The sequence below is a fragment of the Falco punctatus genome (assembly GCF_963210335.1).
Source record: "Falco punctatus genome assembly, chromosome: 20".
Lineage (NCBI taxonomy): Eukaryota > Metazoa > Chordata > Aves > Falconiformes > Falconidae > Falco > Falco punctatus.
Genome location: NC_137600.1, coordinates 3477708 through 3498346, shown reverse-complemented (window position 1 = coordinate 3498346; position 20639 = coordinate 3477708). Strand labels below are relative to the sequence as shown.

At 53.6% G+C, this 20639-nt stretch overlaps 3 protein-coding genes and 1 long non-coding RNA gene across 11 annotated transcripts in view; 2 read left to right on the top strand and 2 right to left on the bottom strand.

The window, feature by feature from the left end:
* The first annotated feature begins 119 nt into the window (after nucleotides 1–119).
* Nucleotides 120–11069, top strand: LOC308055947 (D(1) dopamine receptor-like). 7 transcript variants are annotated; one of them, XR_013924660.1, is made up of 2 exons: nucleotides 120–6300; nucleotides 10022–11069. XR_013924660.1 is itself a non-coding variant. In XM_080370594.1 (2 exons), exon 2 carries the CDS (start codon nucleotides 4261–4263, stop codon nucleotides 5623–5625), a length of 1365 nt encoding a protein of 454 aa, XP_080226720.1. In that variant the 5' UTR covers nucleotides 120–1477; nucleotides 3616–4260; the 3' UTR covers nucleotides 5626–11069. The 7 variants fall into 7 exon arrangements, 4 of the variants coding, with proteins under 4 accessions (XP_080226720.1, XP_080226719.1, XP_080226718.1 ...); XR_013924661.1 differs by having other exon boundaries at nucleotides 10018–11069; XR_013924662.1 differs by having other exon boundaries at nucleotides 9952–11069.
* Nucleotides 8315–11882, bottom strand: LOC308055951. Its single transcript, XR_013924663.1, has 2 exons — nucleotides 10385–11882; nucleotides 8315–10200 (listed from the first exon to the last, which is right to left on the bottom strand). It is a non-coding gene; the product is annotated as an uncharacterized lncRNA (long non-coding RNA).
* Nucleotides 11883–12236: 354 nt separating this feature from the next.
* R3HCC1 (R3H domain and coiled-coil containing 1) lies at nucleotides 12237–20487 on the top strand. Its single transcript, XM_080370423.1, has 8 exons — nucleotides 12237–12345; nucleotides 12864–12993; nucleotides 14057–14194; nucleotides 14482–15706; nucleotides 15985–16157; nucleotides 17400–17470; nucleotides 18237–18332; nucleotides 20265–20487. Exons 2-8 carry the CDS (start codon nucleotides 12899–12901, stop codon nucleotides 20411–20413), a joined length of 1947 nt encoding a protein of 648 aa, XP_080226549.1. The 5' UTR covers nucleotides 12237–12345; nucleotides 12864–12898; the 3' UTR covers nucleotides 20414–20487.
* The window catches only part of LOXL2 (lysyl oxidase like 2), a 67293-nt gene continuing 65583 nt past the window's right edge, over nucleotides 18930–20639 (bottom strand). For both annotated transcript variants that reach the window (XR_013924628.1, XR_013924629.1), the window contains exon 15: nucleotides 18930–20423. The gene's annotated coding sequence lies outside the window, so the exon portion shown is untranslated. The remainder of the gene's footprint in view (nucleotides 20424–20639) is intronic.

The window sequence follows — 20639 nt, the reverse complement described above, 5'->3', positions numbered from 1 at the left end:
GTGCCACAGATCGCTGCCATATTCGTGCTGTTCCAGCCGTGCTTCTGCATCTATAAAGCTTGTCTGCTGAAAGTAAATGGGCGGATTCCTGGGCTGCTTTGTCGAAAACCAAACCAAGTATCTGCTGTACCAGACTTTGATTTCCCCGAGTCTTCACTCTCTGTTTAAAAAAAGCCCAACAGTGATGTTTAACCTTTTAAAGTTGTCTTTTACCAAGTAGCCTGTGCCGGGTTTTGGGTTGTACAGCCTTCATTTTCTGAGTAGCGTTTTGGAAAGGCTTGTTGCTTTTTCTTTCCTTCAGCTTGTCTTACCTTTCCACTTCTTTTTTTTTCTGTCGTTGTGCCTCTCACAAACATGCAGTTTCAAGGCTGGCACAGAACACCGTCCTTTGCCTCACCCACCTTGCTGTGGAGGAAACTGCTGCGCTAGGAAGTCAGTTCTAACTGACCCCTTGGTTTTGTACTGAACAATACGTAAGCCTTTTTCGGGGACAGTTTTTATCCAGCTCCTTTTTCTGATTGTAATTAAGCAGCACAGCCAAGGAGACTGGTGCTGGTTTTTTCCTCTGAAGACAATGACTCTAAATGAGTAACCTGGCGTATAAACTGCTCAAAACAAATTACTCCTACTTCCCTCTGATACTAAGATGCCTGAAGTAAGCTTTGAATTTGCAGGCAGTCAAGCCTGTTTCCTTTGGCAAGAGGTTTGATCTGAACTGGCGTGCTGAGCCCTGGAGAGCTACTGTGGGTTTTTTGTGGTTTTTTGTTTTTTTGTGGTGTGTTGGTTTTTTGGTTGGTTTTTTTTTTTTTTTTTTTTTTTTCAGGGCTCAGATTTGCTTACAGCCAGTATCACCGGATTTTTTTAAAATTCATCTGACAACCCCTTGCCTTCTCCCCTGCTATCAGAACTTGTACCTTCTCTGGAAGTAAGGTGCAAAGTGATTCCTGTAGGAATAAACGTTCTCCTGTAGTTCTGTAACGCGTCGGACTGAGACAGCCTTTCTGGAAGAGACACGGAAGAGTTAAACCCAAGCAGCTGCTGCTTTATTTGAAGTGGCTTGTAATTTTCTTCCTTTGATGCAGAGTGAGGAATGTAATCAAGATGGCTGAATAGAGAATTTTAAGTATATTTTGGTGAGACAGCAGGGAAGGGAAATAGAGGGCAGTTTCTTGCTGGGTGAGGAAATTAAATATAAAAACCTAGAGCTGAATTGCCACTAAACTGGTATCTTATCATATTTGAGTGCTGTTTAAAATAGTACTTAACTCGATTCTCAGAAAAAATAGCAGCTGCTTATGTGAGGAAACAGCAACTGTTTAGTAATGTAATGCAATAGAACGGTTTTCTCAGTCGAGAAGATTGCATCTAGCAGGCAGGAGGCGTTAATCTGTGAACATGAGTAACTGCCAGTATTTCGTTTGAGTAATTGCGTTTTGTTTGCCGATGACAGCGGGGTTAACAGTCCTTTCTTCATTAGGTGAATGCCGAGATGCACAGAAATCGGATCATACGTTGGATCCCTTCCCATCCTGTCTTCCCCCCCCCGCCAACCCAGCTTTGAACGTTTGCTTCAGTGTAAGTTGTGTGCAAGGGCGAGATCCTTTCTTAAGACGTTTTTCAGCTCCTAAGGAGGAGGCAGGCTTCCTTTTATCTCGAGGAATGATTTCCTGGAACGCGTCCTGGCTTCGCGTGTGCGACCTAAGCGTGCCGTGAGCTCCTGTTCCAAGCCCCTGCCATGATTTTAATGCTGTATGACAGATCACCTGCCGTCGCCGCTCTCTTTGAGAGCAGTGAGAGCATCATCCTCTTTGCGTTTTGCAACTTAAGATCTTAAAAATCTTCGTGCTGGGTCTAGGGAACGTGAGAAAAATGCCTGTTAGGGCACAGAGGACAATGCATCTGCAGGCGTCCTTGCATGGCTTAGTGCACTGCCAGGGTCCTGGGGTGTCTGGGCAGTCGGGTGGCCCTTTTTTTCTTCTGGTGATGTTCTGGTCAGGAGGAAGGGAACTGACCTAACGCAGAAGACCCCAGGGAGGGTGCAGAGCCATGAGCCGGCTCTTGGTGCCATCCAGCTGCTCTGCCTGGCGTAGGCACTTGGCAGGAGCAGGCTGCCGGCGGTGGAACTAATGAGGCTTAATTAAACAAAGCCTTTAGAAGTAAATGCTGTGACATGCTGGCAACAAGTTTCTTTAACCTATCACAAAGCAAGTGTGCTGTTTACTTTAGGAGTCAGCTTCTCGGTGCTGTATCTCTGAGAGAATAATTGTGCTCACGTTTGAAAGTTGCACTTGGGCAGTTCCTGCTCTAGCTGGGTTGATGCAACGCCTGGGTCGCAGGGTCAGGTTAATTAAATCTCGGTGTAGCTGAGCTGGTTCTGTATAGATTGGCTGCTGCTTTCTTCAGAAGTGGTATATGTGACAGGCAAAGGCACAAGTGGCCACGATGCACTACAGCAGCTACAGGTGTAATGAGTGAATTAATGCTGAGCTGCCTGGTCGTTTTCTCAGTTTGACTTGGAAAGTGTTTGCTGCTCTTTCCCACCTCGGCCAGTTTACCAGCGAGGCGTTTCTCAAAAGCAGGTCCCCGTTTAAGCAGCTGTTACAGAGCCAGCTCTTGAGGAAACTTTGCTTCCTAAAGGATTTTTCTGACATGTCTTCATCAAAGGAGCCTTTTTGCTTACAGAGTGGCTTCAGTTACAAAGTGATGGACTCCAAGCGCTTCCAAGGCTAAACTGTGCCTTAGTAGATCAGACCTGGTTCCTAATACTGTGGTGTTTTCCCCACGATGTAAGAGGGGGGAGTCTTGGGGTGAGAGTCAGTCTGGAGTGAGAGCCCCCGGCTGTGCCCCCACCTTCGGCACGGCAGGCTGGGGCTGTCCGGCTCTGCTCGGCCCCCGTGCGAGGGGGGAGAGCTGTTCTGAGCTTTTGGAGGCACGGTTGGTAAGGGTTGCGAGGAGACCTCTTTGGAGGTGACGGCTGTTTGCTGACAGGGCTGGGTGCTGTGCTGGAACGGTATCTTGATTTTTCCCGTTAATGTTTTTAGCTGCTAGTTGATCGCTGAGGTGATAGCTAATGTGGAATTAGCTAGGAGTTAAAGAACAGTGAATTTGAAAGAGAAGCTACCTTAGACCGCTTCGCTAAAAGTACCTTTATTCAGGATAAAAACTTGTCAAAGTGGTGTTCGGTATCCTCTTTGGTTCTACATGTAACCTCTACTGAAAGCCTGAAAACTGTGCTTTGTCTGTCAATGTCAGAAAGCAAAACTTCAAGATTTGTGCAAGCTTTTCATTTTTGTGTGTATGTTACCTTTTTTTCTTTCTCTTTTTTTTTTTTTCTTTTTTTGTTTTTTTTCTCCCTGTGGACACAAAGGAATTTTGCAGTGGAAAGTAAATGCCGTTTTTGCAGCACTTGCAGCTGGGCGGCTCGGGACAGGGGGGAGGAACTGGTTTAGGGTCATATGTTTGAGCCGTGACTCGGTGCCTGTGCGGTGAATTGAAGTGTCTTTTATTCAGAGATCAAGCACGCTACATTTCCTTGCTGATCTGCATTGAAGACCCTGAAATCCCACTCGAATGTTTGTTGTTTCACCCTTTCCATCCTATCGCCTAATTCCCAAGCGACTTACCCTGTCAGACGCAGTCTCCCAGTGCCACGTTCTTCTTGGCTGACAGAGGATGGACCCGGTGTGTGGGCAGAGGCAGACCTCACCTGTGTGAAATCCAGAGGCAGTTAGCAAGAGGGAAGAGCAGAGAGCAGAGCAGCCTGTTTTATGAGCAGAGAGGGTCCGTCTGCAAGAGCAGAGAGAGAGCTCGGATTCCCTCTTGCATCTGGCAGCAAGTCGCAGCCTGGCCGCTGCAGAAGGGATTGACTGGGATTCTGTAGCGGGCGCAGATCAACAAGGGATGAAGAGCTGCCGAGAGAGGAGAGAGAGGAAGGCTTGCAGCAAAGCCTTCCCAGCTCGCTCGAGTGCCGGAGGTGAGTGCCAGCTCTTCCATGAGCCGCAGGCTGCGGAGAAAGAAAAGTGGGGTGGGAGGCGAGAGGGGAAGAACCGAAATGCCACGCTGTCAGGAGGAGACTTGGAAAGGGACGAGAGCTTCGAGCAGTTTTCCTTGTGCTGGGTTGCCTGGCTGGGTATGAGAGCTGGGAGGACTGCAGCTGGTGCTTCCGAGGTGTCAGCGGAGCCGTGAAAAGGGGGTTTGGACGCTGGTGGAGTCTTGGAACAGCCGTGAAACCTCTCGAGGGACTGGAACAAAGGGCAACCCATGGATGGTTTTTACTCCTCCGCAGAAGGAGGTGGGCAGGGTGGGATCAACGACACCAGCAGTAGGAAGAGCTGGGCAGAGGAAGGCAACTCAGAGTTGTCCTTCCGTGTGGTGACAGCTGCCTTACTTTTCCTTCTCATCCTCTCCACGCTCCTGGGCAACACCCTGGTGTGTGTGGCTGTGGTCAAGTTCAGACACTTGCGCTCTAAGGTCACCAATTTCTTCGTTATCTCCTTGGCAGTGTCCGACCTCTTTGTGGCTCTACTGGTGATGCCCTGGAAGGCTGCCACCGAGGTGGTGGGCTTCTGGCCCTTTGGGGCTTTCTGTGATGTTTGGGTGGCTTTTGATATCATGTGCTCCACAGCTTCCATCCTCAACTTGTGCATCATCAGCGTGGACCGTTACTGGGCCATTTCCAATCCCTTCCGCTATCAGAGGCAGATGACACAGCACGTGGCTTTTGTCATGATCGGAGTGGCTTGGCTACTGTCCCTCTTGATTTCTTTCATCCCTGTGCAGCTGAAGTGGCACAAGGATCGTGAGCGACTTAGCCTGCAGGAGCCAGGTTTGAACGTCACCAGGGAGGAGGAGAACTGTGATTCCAGCCTCAACAGGACTTACGCCATCTCGTCGTCTCTCATTAGCTTCTACATCCCTGTTGCCATCATGATTGTGACGTACACTCGCATCTTCCGCATCGCTCGGCGGCAGATCCGCAGGATCTCCTCCCTGGAGAGGGCGGTGGAACATGCCCAAAATTGCCCCAGCAACGACTGCCCTCACGAGGCCTCCCTGAAGAACTCCTTCAAGAAGGAGACCAAGGTCCTCAAGACCCTTTCCATCATCATGGGCATCTTTGTCTTCTGCTGGCTGCCCTTCTTTGTGCTCAACTGCATGGTGCCCTTCTGTAGCGCTGACCTCCATGAGCCAGGAGAGCTACCTTGTGTCAGCGAGGCGGTCTTCAACACCTTCGTCTGGTTCGGGTGGGCCAACTCTTCTCTCAACCCGATCATCTACGCCTTCAATGCAGATTTCCGGAGAGCTTTTGCAACCATCTTGGGCTGTGGCTGCCTTTGCCCCGGCAATGCAGTGGAGACAGTGAACTTCAGCAACGAGCTGGTCTCCTACCACCATGACACCACCTATCAGAAGGAAGTGGTGACCCTCAGCTGCCCCCAGCTCCTTCCCCATGCTGTTCTGCCGATGGAAAACAACAAGGTGTCCTTTGACCGTGTTTCTCAGGTCTCCAAGCCCACTCGCAACACCTGCCCTGTGGATGCCTTGCCTGCCGCCGTGCACCAGGAGTGTGAAACGACCGTCTCGCTGGAGAAGATCACACCTCTCACCAGCAATGCGTTCGATTGAGGCAGGGTTGGGAAAAGGGTGGTGGGATGGTCCCGAGGAGAGATGGAGGCTGCCACAATATTGCCCGTTTCCGGAGGAGTTTGAGGCTGATGTGGATATTGCACGCTCTGTCTGGGCAGGAGTTTGTATGCAATAGCCAGAGTGATTTTCCACGTGGCTGAAGGGGTTCAGATCCGTGGGTTTGTAACATTCTGTTTCAGACTCAGCCCTGGCGGGCAGTTGAGATCTGTGTTGCTGCTCTCTCTAGTTGATCCATGGGAAAACGCTTTTCACAAAAGATGACAGTGGAAGGGCTGGAATTCCACGTTCCTTGTGACTTCAGCTGGGAAAGCAGAGAGTTACGTGGTCTGCGGAGCCTCTCCATAGTCAGCGAAGCAGAAGCGTGGCTGTGCTGGTGGAGAGAGAGGCTGCTTTTGCCGCTGCCTGTGTCTAACAGGCCACCAACCCGCGCCTGCTAAATGGACACAAGCCAAATGCAACTGCTTACTTGGTGATAACTGCTGCTGGCGTAACGAGATAATCCTGCCCTGTGCTCAGCGGGATGGTGCTGTGCTGGGTAGCAGCCTTTAGCTAGGGAAACCCGCTAGGAAGGAGGTAATGGCCTTGCTGGGAGAACTCGTAGGCTCACCTCTGTCTCTTTGTTGCTCAGGGAAATGATCCTGCAGGTCTGAACAGGTAAGCAGCCACCTTCCCTGGAGCCTGAGGCTGTGCTTGGTAGCAGCTTGTCTGGAGCGTGTTGGATTCCGGGAAGGATTCGCACGTTGAAGGTCTGCTCCGGCCCCTGGAGCCAGAGCCAGCCTCTCTCAGCTGGGATGGGCGCAGCTGAGGGCTGAGCTGAGCAAGGTGAGCTGTGCTTTAGCCCCAGGATGCCGGGCCGTTTGCTTGGAGCCTTCCGGAACGAGGGCGCCTGAGCAACGAGAGCAGAGGAGAAAAATCAGATGTTAAAGTAAGAACGTTGTTGGTTTGGTTTCTGCGCCTCTGCCACATCTTCCATCAGTCAGGTCCTCCTTTCCCTCAACTCTTTCTTCCCCCTTTCACTTTGTTCTCCCTCTGATTCCCTTCCTCCCCCGTTTCATTAAGGATCCTCCCCTTGCTGTCTCATTTCAATAATAACGGCTTCTTTGGCAGTGCTCTTTGCTCACCTGTACTCTTTAATTAGCCTCTCCCGTGTGTATGGGAGCTTGTGTCTGGTTAGCTGGGGGGAGAAACGGCAAGTGCAGGGCCCCCAGCGTCTCCCTGCCAGCTCCGACACGGTTGACTTAAGAAAGGCTGTTTTGATCGGTGCCCGGTTAAACACCGCAGCAGCGAGTGGCACATCCACGTCGTCTTGAATCCGAGACATCTTTAGCTCTCTGGCACGGCAGAAAAGCCTCCTCCCCTCCCCAGCAAACGTTAACAAAGAGAAAAATCAGAAGGTGATAATTGCAGAGTAACGGTAATTATTAAATAGAGCCAAATTATAGTTGAGTTCCAGCATCAGCAGTGTGGGAGGGGAGCAGAGCTCACCATATCTCAAAGGTTGATGCTTGCTTAGAAAAATCGAAGCGCTGATAAGACTCAACCTCATGTAGAACCATCTCCGCGTGTGGCAGCGGTGGCTGGCTGGCAGGACCGAGACAGTCCTGGGGTTTTTCAGCTCTGGGAGGTCGGCACAGCCTAACTTAGGGAAGGAGTTGTTGTTCTGACACAGGGACAATGCCCTGGCGCGTTTCTAGGAGGCCCAACGTGACTGATTTCATTCGAACGTTGCTGCAGTATATACGTATACCTAAAATAATTTCCCACAGTCGAAGCAGGATGTTGTAGAGCAGGTGGCACGGTTGTGCTTTACTTGAGGACTCCTGGCTTGGTGGTGAGAGGGAGTCAAGAGTACCCAGCTCTTCTCAAAGCAGCACTGTCCTGCCCCCCTGTTTTTGAAGAGTTTACTGATACTTGTGGCAAAATTTTGGGGCTCAGTCCCCGAGACCGGAGAGAAACGAGTAGCTCCGTGTATCGCTGTGATTATGATGAGTTGCAGGGTGAACCTGCAAAAGAAAGACGGCGGAGAGGGTGATGTGATCCATTTTTTTTTTTTTTTTTTTTTTTTTTTTTTTTTTTTGGTCCACTTATTGTCTGCATTTAACTTGTGTTGGGGACCATGGCACGGTGGGGGCTCTCACGGTGCAGTATCCCAGCTCCCTCCGGTTGGGCATCCCACCTGCCTGGCCGGTCTCATGGGTGGCCGATACCTTCCTGGCATTGACATTGGAAGAGACGAGGTGGTGACAATGAGCTAAACCAAAAACTTCCAGGTTCCAGCACCGGCCTTGGCACATTACAGACATTCCTGTGGTCAGTCTGGTCTGGGAAAGGGACACCGGTTCCAAACTGGTGGAGCTCGAGCTTGGTTTGGCAAAAATACACCTTGATTATCTGCTTTTAGAACAGTTGTTTTTTTGGTTTTTTTTTTTTTTTTTCCTTTCCCCCCACCTCCCCATCCTAAGTTCATACAGCGTACTGCTACATCCCTGCTGGTATTTCAGGGATGAGTGAAATTAATGTAAAATTAACGTGAGTCAGGACCAGTGTGTGTTTGCCCTTCCTGCCAGTTCATTTTCTGGAGCTCTGGTTTTGCTGTGGGTGAACAGGGAGCAGCAGCCAGGTTGTAAAAATAAGTGGGTTTTTTGGTTTTTTTTTTTTTGGGGGGGGGGGGCTGTCAGCACTGAGCAGCCTAGGTAAGAATAAAAGGAGTAAAAAGGAGCTCAAATCCAATTCGATGTGAGCTGGATTGTGGAGTGAGGTTACAAACTGGCATCTTTAACGCTCTGGGTGTCCCTTTGCTGCTGTGGAGGTACTGGGGGTCCAACTTTATCTCATTAGGGGCCTGGCTACATGAAGAGAGAAATCGTTAACTAGGAAGAAGTATCCAGGACCCATCAGGTATAAGTCCAGCATCCAAACCACTCACTAAGCCTGGATGCACAGGGACTAGGGGGAAAAGAGCATTAAAGTCTCGATTTAATGGAAATTGGAGGCTGCTGGTGAGAGAGAAGGAGCAGCAGCTGGCAGCCGGTCCTGAGAGCTCAGGGCTGTGCTGTGACCTGGAGGTGAGCTGTTTGGGGGGGGCCGGGACTTGGCTCCCAACCTGAGGAAGCGTGTGTTTGGGGAGGGAGGACCCAAATGGCACCTCTGTCCCCAGCACGGGGTGCTGAGCTGCCATGGACCCGTCTCACTGCTTCACCGGCACTGCTGTGCTTCGCCTGCTCCCGTAGCTCCCCCTCTGCTCCCCCTCTGCTCCCCAACCCTGTGTAGACAAAACTCCCGTTTGCCCGAGCCCTGTCGGTCTCCCAGCTCCCTCCGCAGGCTCTGGGCTCCTTGGAGCTCTGCAGGATTCTTCCTCTTTTCCTCTCCCCACCACGTAGTTCCCGCCGTGATGACGAACGCCAAGCACCCCAGATATTTATTGCCGTTACCAGACACAGCAGGCTCCCCCAAACTGCTGCTGGGGTCTGCCGTGGAGAGCAAGGTCTGTGCTTCATCCCTGCAGTGCTGGAAGGGGGGCTCTGTGCCTCCCAGGGCTGCGGGGTGCAGGTGTGGGTCGGTGGCATCGCGTGCCCTGATCCTGGATTGCAGCCAAAGTAGCTCCTGCTCTGCTGGTCCTGCCTTCAAGACTGGTTATCTCAGCCTGGCTCTAGCCAAAAAGGGGAGCAGGGCTTTTGTGCCTCGAGCCTCGGCTGGAATCTGTGCCTCCCTGCTCGTATCCATGGGGGCTGGGAAAAGGATGCTGCGGGGCTGGGAAAAGGATGCTGCCTTACTCTGTGCAATCACAAAATCGATGCACGCTTTAATCACTGACCTGGGGCAGGCAGGAAAACTCTGGAAATTGGCCTGGGGCAGGCAGGAAAACTCCGGGAATTAACCGTGTGCGGGCAGTTGGCGCAGCTGCTGCAGCAGGTGGATGCGGAGTGGTGCCCGCTGCTCCTGCCCCAGCTGGGCTGCCAGAGGGCAGCCGGGGGGGTGGCATGGGGCAGGGGGCGGCTGTTGCCCTCGAAGGGATTTTGTTTCAGGTTTAGGAGGAATGGATTTAGCAGAGCAAGGGGGGGGGGGCGGGGGGGGGGGGGGAGTGGGATGTGGCTGGTGTAGGTTGCCGTCTTGCCTGAGTTTTGCTTCCAAATTGGAAACATCAGCTGCTCCTCTGGCGGGAGGAGGCCAGGGCTGGTCTGCAAGGAAAGCAGCTCCGGGCAGGGGTCGGGACTGGCTGAGGGTCTCCAGATGCTCGGAGGAGGCTGGCAGAAGCTCTTGCGAAATGACAGCCTTGATTTTCTTAATCTATATGGTAATTTTAAGCAATCAGGCAGCTGAAGGGGGAGAGGCAGCAGAAGTTAACCCTGCTGAGGAGGATTTTTCTGCCAGCAAGGCCAGCACCGGCGAGGCCAGCGTCCCTCCCAGCATCAATCCTGGTACTGGTGAGGCCAGCATCTCTCCCGGCACCGGCGAGGCCAGCATCCCTCCCAGCATCTCTCCCGGCACCGGCGAGGCCAGCATCCCTCCCAGCATCTCTCCCGGCACCGGCGAGGCCAGCATCCCTCCCAGCATCTCTCCCGGCACCGGTGAGGCCAGCATCCCTCCCAGCATCTCTCCCGGCACCGGTGAGGCCAGCATCCCTCCCAGCACCGGCGAGGCCAGCGTCCCTCCCAGCATCAATCCTGCTACTGGCGAGGCCAGCACCTCTCCCAGCACCGGTGAGGCCAGCATCCCTTCCCAGCATCTCTCCCGGAACCAGTGAGGCCAGCATCCCTCCCAGCACCTCTCCCGGCACCGGTGTGGGGATGTCTCTGATGTACCAACTTTGTGCATCCCTCGCGGTGTGCGGAGGGAGCCCGGACCAAGTGCTTCTCTGCTCCCAGGAGAGAAATAACGAGGGTGTCATTAGTTACCTTCCAACACGTTGCTAACAAACCACGTGGTTTGTTTTCCGTGACCATGACGTTCAGCACGAGAGTGGCTCAGGGCCACGCGGTGAGCATCTCTTTGCTGAGCTGGGGGGCTCAGCACCCCCGGGAAGGCAGCTGGGGGATGGATGCTGCCCTTGTTTCTGTTGTGTGCAATGGTTGCAATTCCTGGGCCCCTTCCTCTCCCAGAGACTGTCACCTGGGGCCCATCGTCCCCCAGGATTTATGCATTAACTGATTAAGGAAGGACTGTGAAGAGAATAATTAAATGCTGAGCACCTGTCAGGCTCGTTGGCTCCACCTGGCCGTCCCCAAACCGGCCCAAATGGCCAGTTGAGTCACCTCAAAACTCGGAGGCTGCTGGCCCTGCTCCGTGCCAGGGTCTCCCTAAGGAAGAAGACAAGACGGCGGAAGTCTCTGGGATTTCTGGCCGGAGGAACCCACGCGATGGCGGAAAAACACTCATCTTTAAAGCGTTAAACCACTCGTCTTTAAAGCGTTAAACCACTCGTCTTTAAAGCGTTAAACCACTCGTCTTTAAAGCGTTAAACCACTCGTCTTTAAAGCGTTAAACCACTTGATATTAAAGCGTTTCTTTCCAGGGAAAGGGAGCAGGGGCAGGCACGCCCGCTGTAAAGCTCCTCCAGGCGGCAGCTGCTCCGGGCGCTGCACCCCAGCAACGTGGGGGGAGTGGGGCACCACGGGGGGGCTTGGGGGAGGGGGAGACCTGGGCAACCCACCCCCAAACCGGGACTCGCCTGCCCGACCTCTGCGAGGGTCCACGGGGAGCTGCCCCCATTCCAGCACCCACCGCTGCCCTGGACACGCGTGGGGCCACTGGTGTGACCCTGCACCCACGGGGGGGAGGGGGCAGCTGGGAAAACACGTCGCTCTGTGTGCGAGGGGCCAGGACCCCCCCCCACACACACACACACCTCTGCAGGCTCCCCGAGTGGGGGGAGCTGGGGCCTGGACCCCCCCCACCCCCCCCTCCACGCATGTCCAGGCTCCCTGGTCGGGGGGGCTGGGACCCCCAACGCGTGTCCAGGCTCCCTTGTTCAGGACCCCCCCCTCCCACGCGTGTCCAGGCTCCCTGGGTGAGGGGAATTGGGGCCAGGACCCTCCCCCCATGTGTGTCCAGGGACCCGGGGCCGGGACCCCCACCCACATGTGTCCAGGCTCCCTTGTCTGGGGGGGCTGGGACCCCCGGCTACGCATGTCTAGGCTCCCTGGTCGAGGGAACCGGGACCCCCCCCGCCCCCCAGGCGTGTCCAGGCTCCCCGAGTGGGGGGAGCTGGGGCCGGGACCCCCACCATGCATGTCCGGGCTCCCTGGTGGGGGGGGCCGGGACCCCCCCACACGTGTGTCCAGGCTCCCCAGGTGAGGGGAACCGGAGCCGGGACCGCCCCCACCCCCCCAGGCGTGTCCAGGCTCCCTGGTGGAGGGCAGGGCCCCCCCCACGCATGTGCAGGCTCCCAGGGCCGGGGAAACCGAGGCCGGGACCCCCCCCACGCGTGTCCAGGCTCCCTGGGTGAGGGGAACCGGAGCCGGGACCCCCTCCACGCGTGTCCAGGCTCCCTGGTCGGGGGGGCCGGGGCAGGAACCCCCCCCGCGTGTGCAGGCTCCCCGGCGGGGGGAACCGGGATCCCCCCACGCGTGTCTCGGCCCCCGGGTGGGGGCAGGGCCCCCGCGTGCCGGCTCCCCGGCGGGGCGGGGCTGCAGCCGGGCGGGAGGAGCCGGGTCGGGCGCAGGCGCCGCGCCGGGAAGAGCCGCTCGCCCGGGCCTGGCGGTGAGGGCGGCGGGGGGGGGGTCCCGGCCGGGGGGGCTGGCGGTGCCCGGGGATGGGGAGGGGGCGGTTACGGGGTGCTGGGGGTGCCCGGCGGTGGGGGGAGAGCGGGGTGTGTGAGCAGCACGTGGGGGGGGGGGGGCGGGGGGTGCACGGGGAGGGGGTGGCGGGGCGCAGAGCGGCGGGAGGTGCTGTGCGGGGGGGCCGGGGCGGCGCGGGGTGCTGGGGGGGCGTGGGGGGGATAACAGGGGGCCTGGGCAGCGCAGGGGGCTGGGGGTGCGCGGGGGAGGGGGAGGGGTGCACAGAGCCACGGGGGGTGCTGGGGGTGCGCAGGGGAGGGGGAGGGGTGCCCAGGCTGCCCAGGGGCCTTGGATGCACCGGGCAGGGGGGTCAGGGCTGCAGCTGGGTGCACCCGGCCGCACAGAGGACGGGTCAGGTTGGGGGGGGGGGGGGAGGGGCGAGGCCCCCCCAGGGCCGGGGAGCTGGCAGCTGCCTCTCCATGTGGCCCTGTCCCTCCGCAGGCCTCCTGCCCGCTGCCACCCTGGCGCTGCGCTCCATGGACGGCGTCTTCCTCTCGCCCAACGAGGATGAGTTCGTGGGCAGGATCACGGAGGAGCTGGAGCACTTCATGCTGCAGGGGCAGCACCACAGGTGGGTGTCCCCCCCTCCCCCCCTCCCCCATCTCCCATCTCAGGCGGCCAACAGAGGGGTCTTGGCACGGGGTGACCCGCTCCCCGCTGCCACGCGCGGTCCCTGGGCGATGGGACATGCTGCTCCGGGAGCAGGGACACGTTGTGACTTCTGCCTCGTGTTTCTGGGGTGGAAGGGCAGAGGTCCAGCTCGGAGCATCCCTGTGGACCCACATCCGCCGTGCTCCCTCCTCTATCTGTGCTGCTTCGGGCCGAGACGGTTTGGGGGCTGGTGGCTTTTGCGCCGGCCGCAGCCTGGCCCAGCTCACTGGTCGGCTTGATGAGTTATAATGAATATTTCGTAATCAAATTGGTTCGTTTCCCCTCTCTGCTGAGGGCTTCCTGCGCTTGGATCCTCCTCCACGGCAGCGAGCTCCCTCGCCTTGGATCGCTGCACCTTTTTTCTTTGGCCAGGCTGGATTTAACTGGACCGGGTCCCCGATCCAGTGAGCTTTGGAGCCCTTGAGGTGGCCAAAAAGGGGGTGTCGGACAGGAGCAGGGGTGGGATTGCCTAGTTCAGCTTGTAGTGACCTTAAATTCATTGCTTTTTAAAAAATGTTTGGCAGAGAAGGCACCCGTGCAATTAAAAAATGCTCAGGGTCGACACTGAAATTGCAGAAACATCTCTAAATACAACGAAATCATCTTCATTCACCTGTTCGTATTCTTTTAGTTGCTGGTTTCTGGAGTGTGCTCAGACTGGGAGGAAGGGGACCGACCGGTGGCTGCCTTCTGCTGGTGCTTCCCAGCCACTCCCAGTACGGGGAGAGGCAGGAATGGGAGTCCCAGCCGCCCCGCAGGTGCCGGTGCTCTGTGTGCAGAGCGAGTGCGTCTGTCTGGGCATTTAGGATGGCGAAGGGATTCTGGCTCTTGAATACCAAGCAGTCCGGCTTGGCTTTTGGGCTGGGATTTAAACCCTACGCTGGGAATGACTGGGGGAAGAGAGATTAATAAATTCTTGCTCCGTTCCTGTCCTTTTCCTTCCTGCAACTTGCTGACGCCCTCTCCCCCCTCCCCCTCTCCAGAGTGCTGCTGTTCCCCCCCCTCTCCAGTCGCCTCAGGTACCTGATCCACCGGACCGTGGACAACGTGGATTTGTTGAGCAGCTTTTCTGTGGGAGAAGGATGGAGGAGGAGGACTGTCATCTGTCACTCGGCCGTAAGGTACGGTGCAGCGGCTGTAACGGTGCTTCTCTTCCTGCACTCGAAGGTTTTTTATTCCAGCTTATTATAAGTGCAAAGTTTGTGTGGCACTTCTCCGCAGAGAGGAGGGTGTCCGTTATCGATAGCATCTTCCAGTCATTAAGGAAGCAGAGGCTTTTTTTTTAATTTTTATTTCTTATCTACTGGTTTCTATGTGGATTTGATGCTTTTCCTCCTCTTTCTCTTTTGCAAATACCATGTTCCTTGCGTTCCTCCCCGCTCACATCTTGCCGTTCTCTCTGTCCCAGGCTGCCCAGCGAGACGAGTGACCAAAAACCCAGTGGCAACCCACCGCGCCCGCACCGACCTGCGCAGCCGTGGGGCCGGGGGGGGCGAGGCGGCAGGCTGCGACACGGCGGGGAGATGCACGGAGACAACTCTCGAGCCTGCGTGGGGTCTGGCAGGATAAAAAGGCCGCCCAGGAAGAAGCCGGATAAAGCCCTGTACGTCCCGAAAGCGATGCGCAAGAAGGCGGAATGGGGGGAGCAGGAGGGGCCGGTGGCAGCCGGCACCGAGTCACCGGGGGATGTGGCACCAGAAGAAGAGATTTGCCCTAAAGCTTTGGTCAGGGGCACCCAGGAGGAGCTGGGCGAGTCTGAAGGCAGCCCAGGTGGTGTCTCCTTGGCCCTTGGCAAGCGACAGGAGCCTGGCGAAGAGTGTGTTTCGGGAAAAAGTAACGATGACACCAACAACGAATGTCCTCCGTGTTGTACGGCTGTTCCGTCGCTGGAGAACAGCAACGTTTTCTCTGGGCAGGAAAGTCAGGATAAAGACTGTTCGGATTCCCTGTCTTCCGTCCACAATGAAAACTCAGCTGAAGCAGAAGAGCAAGGTCTGAGCTGTGACAACGCTGTTGGACAAGAAGGGAGCAAAATCCTGTGCCAAGCGCAAGCTGAAGCCCCAGAGAGCCGGGATGCCGGTGTGTTGGAGTGTGACGAGAGCTCCTCCCTGTCGGAAAGCCTGAGCAGAAACTGCTGCACGGACCCAGCGTGGCTGGTGCTGGAAAACCGAGATAAGAGCTGTGCTGCTGCCAGGAGCCCGGAGAGCGGTGGAAACATGTCACCCCCTGAAGAACAGGGCAAGGACTTTGGGGATGCCGGCGCGGTGGAGGGAGGCGAGAGTCTTTCCCGACTGGAAAGCCAAGATCAGGAGCATCCCGGTGTGGCGCAGGTGGAGCAGCCCCAATGCCAGAACCCCTCAGAAGCCTCGAACGAGCCTCTGGTTGCACCTGAGCCGGTGTGTGGTGCTGAGCCACCAGCTCCTGAGGAGCAGGATGAGCGCCGGGTGGCTGCTGCTGTGCAGAACCACAGCGGGAAGGCACCGGTGGCGGATGAGGAGGACAAGGAGCGTTCAGGCTTGGCTGATGCGCTGTGGCATGAGCTGCATTTGTCTGCAGGTGGTAGAGAGGAGAGCGCAGCCGTCGGCGGGCAGGGCAGCCTCGAGGACGACTGCACCGCAGAGCTCTTTGCAGAGGTAGTGTTTTGCTACGGGTATTGCCACGGGGAGGGATTCTGGGGAGAAGAGGTGGCTCGGGAGTCAGCCTAGGGGAAGGCATTCATCCCTGGGAGGAGAATCCCTGTGCCGGGGCTGGTCCAGGCGGCTGCCGAACCTGTTGGCAGGAGCGTGGCCGCAGACGTGGCTCGCAGGGACCAAAGCAGGACCCGGAGGATCGCTCTTCAAAGCGAAACCTTGTCTTGATTTTTTTTTTTTTTGTTTGGTTGGTTTTGTTTTTTTTTTTTTAATATTCTCAGATTGTGGGTAATTTAACCGTGAAGGACATAAGCATCGAGAAGATCAGCTTTGATTATTCCAGCTACGGAGATGCGCAGCTCAGCGAGGGGGATTTTGGCCACGTAACAGAAATCTATGACTTCTCTCCGTCACTGAAAACGGAGCACCTGCTGGAGGTGTTCTCGGACTTCCAGTGAGTACCTGAGAGCCTGAGCACATCGGGGGCACAAAGGCAGCACTAACCAGCCTTGAACACACAAGAGAACCTGATACATTTTGCATTTTAGTTTCGCCTTCATGCCTTTCTGTCTTATGCTCTTTCTGTGCCTTTGAGGCTGCTTTCCTGCAGTTTATGCATGATTTAAACCTCGGCTGGTTCTTCAGGGCTTTGTGGTACGCGCAGTTATCTACACGCAGGCTTATTCCTGCTGCTCTGGCCTCAGCGAGAGTCTTTGGGAGCTTCTCCGTTAGTGCGTTCTGGGGCCTGAGCGAAATCACGTGCTTACATGAAGCTTTGCAAGGAAAAGGGCTCGATTCTGCTGCTGGAGATAAGATTTATTATGTAAATATGTGGAGCGGAGCCTTGTGCCCAAGGGAGCGATGCTGGATCAGCAGCAGGACCAGAGCAGAGTTCAGCCCCGCGTTGGTTAAAGGGTGCTCGGTCCAATGCTGAATTAAACTGGCTTCTCCCAGAGGGCACAGAAATGGTGTCTGCAGGCGCCTCTCCCTCTTCCTCGCCATCCTCCTCCTCTCCTGATACACCTGAACACTTTGCTCTGCGGATCCCTGAAATTAAACCCCATGATTTACGTTTTAAATAAGCTACTGTCTATTGCGCGCCTTTCCTCTAATGTATTTTTTTTTTTTTCCCCACTCGCTGTGAAACTGAGCTGAGAATTGATGGATCTAATCTGAGCAGTCAGTTGTATTGCCTGCGCTGCAGGAAAAGCTTTGAACTCCCTGCTCCCCAACTCACATTTTCCACCGACGCTTTTATTAGTTTTTCACCTTGGTCTCTTCACCCCGAGCTTTGTTAAACCACTTATTTTTAAATCGCTTGCTTTTTATTGTAGCTGTCTGAGCAGTCGGGTGGTGTTTGTAAAGCACTACGTAAATGGCAAAGGCTATTTTGGCGTTAGGACACAGCCTTTGAAATTGAGCTTGATTTTTGGCTGGGGGTTTCTTTGAGTTCTTGGGGCAGCTGATGGGGTAATCGTGTCTTGTGGCCTCGAAAGGGGCACGTCCTGATGTTCTTCTGTTCCTTCCTTTCTTTCCCCTCATGCAAAATGAGGATAATCTTGGAAAAGCACCGGCTGTCTACATAAAAATCTTAAGTACTTTTGCTAACTCAGGGTGGCTGACGGGTTTTACTGCGTGGTTTTGTTTGGTTTTTTTTTTCTTAGTAATGATTTTTTTTTTTTTTCTTCACTTTTAGTGAGAGCGGTTTCAAAATCCAGTGGGTCGACGATACGCACGCCCTGGGAATCTTCTCGAGCCTGTCTGCAGGTAGCGTGACCGGGGTCGTGGCTGAGCGAGGGAGCACATCGCTGCTGGGGTTTCTCCGCTCTGGCGCGGGGACGCCGCGGTTTGCAATGCCGAGCCGTGCGCTCCTGCTGAGCCCTTGCCCAAGGAGTCACGGATCAGCACGTCTTTCCTCCTGGGCGCTTCAAATTTGGAAAGCTTGAGAAGCTGAAATGACCGCGGTGGCGTGTGGGAACTCCGCTTTGCAAGACCAACAGGTTTTGAATTGGCTCAGATAATTACCAGGGCACCTTTTGTTGAGGGAGCATTTCTAGAAGTTAATCTGTTTTGCCACTTCAGTGTGGTTTTTTGGGTGTTTTTTCTTTTTTTTTTTTTTTTTCTCCTGTAACTAGACAAAATTCCTGCAAGCCTACAGTCACCTCCTGGGGCCGCAGGTCAGACACAAGCCACTGGACAAACTGACCCTTCTCAGGGACAGACACCCCAAGAAGTTTCCCTCCAGCAGCGTACGGAGTCCGAAAGTTTTATGTTTGTTTCTGGGGATTCAGTCTAATAACGAGAGAGTTGTCTTTTAAAAATTGTGTTTGTATTTTCTGGGGATGCTTCCTGCCCGAGGCACGTCTGGCGTAAGCCTGAGGTGACCAGAATTTAGTTTTAGTAAAAGTCCTGAGATAACATATCAGCTGCTGAAGCTTGAATTATTCAGTCTTATTATACCATGTAATCATTTTTACGATTAAAGCCACTGCTATTCGGTCTGAATTTCAACAATCTTTGTGTTTTTTTGAAGCATCTCAAGCCTTGGGGCGGCGTTATCCTTCTTTAAAGATCCGACCTTTGATCCACGCAACAAAGCAGTCGAAAATCAAGGCACTTCAGCGACCAAGTAAGGCGATCTTTTTTCTACTATTAGTAGTTGTAGTTGTTGGTTTACCACCCTTCTGTATCCTGGGCGGTCACAATGATGAGTTAAATGGGAAATAGATATTAAGGACCAGTATTTCCTTTTTTTTTTTTTGTTAGGTTTTTTTTTATAGCTTTATTGGCAAGGCAGGACAGTGAGCTGTGGAGTCTTCAGGTGTGGGGTTTTTTTTGGTTTTTTTTACAGTATTTCCAGCCAACCTGTATCATAGTTATGTTAAAACTTTGCTGAGTCAGTCACGCTGGTTTCTGCCTGCGGTTGGCACAGGTGAATGTGATGACAAAACCCCTCCGTGCAGAACAAGACTGCGTTATATTCTACTTACAGGAAAGATAACTACAGCTGTTAACCTGTGCTGAAATTTGCAGTCGCTCTTGCTCTGCCGGCACGCACGGACTGAATCAAACCAGCAGCAAATCCTGTTGTTTTTTGTTTTGTTTTCTCTGGCTGTGGCTGCAGGAAGCGAAGCGTGGCAAATGCCACGATCCTGCCCCGTAAGCTGCTCTGGCTTATTAAATTTTGCCCGGTTAAAGGCCATAGATGAGACAAACCCGACAGCCGTTACATTTGGTGGTTGGCGTAATTTTATTCAGTATTAGGTGAAGGAAAAAAAAATTAAGCTTAGCCATTAACAGTTTTATTTATTGTATTGCCTTTTAAAATCATACTGTAATCAGTTATACTTGCCACAATAAAGAAATGCCATGAATTGTGTAGCAGTAGAGACTTTGCTGAAGGTACAACCGTACTGGTATTTCCACAGCACGCTGCGGCTGGAACAAATTTCAGTATTAACGCTTTAAAGGGACACTGTCACGGAAGTTCCTGAGTTTTTAAGACTGCTGGATTGAAATGAAACGTCAGAGAAGTGGATTTCTTTTTGCACTCTCCCCGATTCCTGTTGCCGTAGCCGATCGGCACGCTTCTGAATCAGGTTATCAGCTCCTTCTGGGGAACATTATATATAAACTCCGCTTGTATTTAGTTCAAGTTGCAATTTTTTTTTTTTTCCCAAACACAAATTTGGATCTCAATTAGGTGACAGTGTCTCTTTTTTTTTTTTTTTTTTTTTTTTTTTTTGTAGCTTCGTCAAGAAAGAGTGGCAGTTTTGTTTTCTAAGCTGCGGATAGTTTGAGTCTGCCCCTTTTTCTTTAAGCTGCTGATGGGCTGCCTTTATTAATAACATTTCTGAAAAAGCAAGCAAAGCCCCCATTGCTAACTGGATAATAAAATTGCAAACAGTTGCTGATAAATGATTAGGTACTTGCCAAATCCAGACCGCTGTGGATTTGGTAAAGTTTGGGTGTATTCGGTTCTTGTAAGATGAAACTGTAGCAAGCCAGGTGTCTACCAGAAAACGGAGGTTACTGGCCAAAGACTTTCCCAAAGCATCTGATGTATTTAGCTGATTTTTCAAAAATGCAGCGGTTTTTTATTCCTTGCTGGTTTTGAAGGATGTAAGACTGCTGGTTGGGATTAATCTAAATTGAGATCAAACTTCCCTGTGCACGGATAGATTGGTTGGACCGCATGCCTTCATTTTGTTCTCAGAGATGTGACTTGCTGAATTATGCCAGGAAGGGTGAGGAAGCTGTTCCTGGAAGCGAACGGGGAACAGTTCTCTCTGCCACTGCAGAGGAGGGCTGGAGCTTAATCATAGCCAAATAGCTCGTGAACTGTCATGGAAAAATCAGAAGTACAAATCTAGAGGCACGTTTTTCGAAAAGAAAAGGCAATTTACTGGATAGGGATAGAATGGTTTGCTCAGGCTCCTGGGCTAATTCTGAAACTAAGGAAATAGAAATCAGCCTTTCCCGTCGGCCAGTCCTACGGCTTAGCCACGAGACTGTTCCGGAACAAGCACTAACTTAATGATTTTCACCCATTTTTACCTAGAGCTCCTTCACCTTGCAAAAGAGAGACCCCAGACTGACACTGCCGTGGCGAAGAGGCTGGTGACCCGGGCTCTGGGTTTGAAGAACAAGCAGCAGGACGTCTCGGGCACCGAAATGCTCCTGCCAGAAGGCTTGGACCAGGAGGAATAAACAGTTTCGGCTAAAAAAAAAAGATGTATAGATGAGCATGGCTGTGACATATTAAACTGCATGCAGAAAAGTGAGTCGCCACGGGGATGTTCTCTTATGGATTAGCAGAATCTTTTCTTTCTGAAGTTGGGAAGGGGGAGAAGTTTACTATTACTGAGATCCTGAGCTCAAGAGCCAAGCCCTGTGAGGGCTGTTAGCTTTTCATTGTGGAGAGCATCTCGCCCTA

Coding starts and splice junctions, on each gene's coding strand:
- LOC308055947 (XM_080370594.1), top strand. CDS start 4,261: ATGGATGGTTTTTACTCCTCCGCAGAAGGAGGTGGGCAGGGTGGGATC.
- R3HCC1 (XM_080370423.1), top strand. CDS start 12,899: ATGGACGGCGTCTTCCTCTCGCCCAACGAGGATGAGTTCGTGGGCAGG. Junction 12,994..14,056: donor CTGCAGGGGCAGCACCACAG/GTGGGTGTCCCC, acceptor CCCCCTCTCCAG/AGTGCTGCTGTTCCCCCCCC. Junction 15,707..15,984: donor CCGCAGAGCTCTTTGCAGAG/GTAGTGTTTTGC, acceptor TAATATTCTCAG/ATTGTGGGTAATTTAACCGT.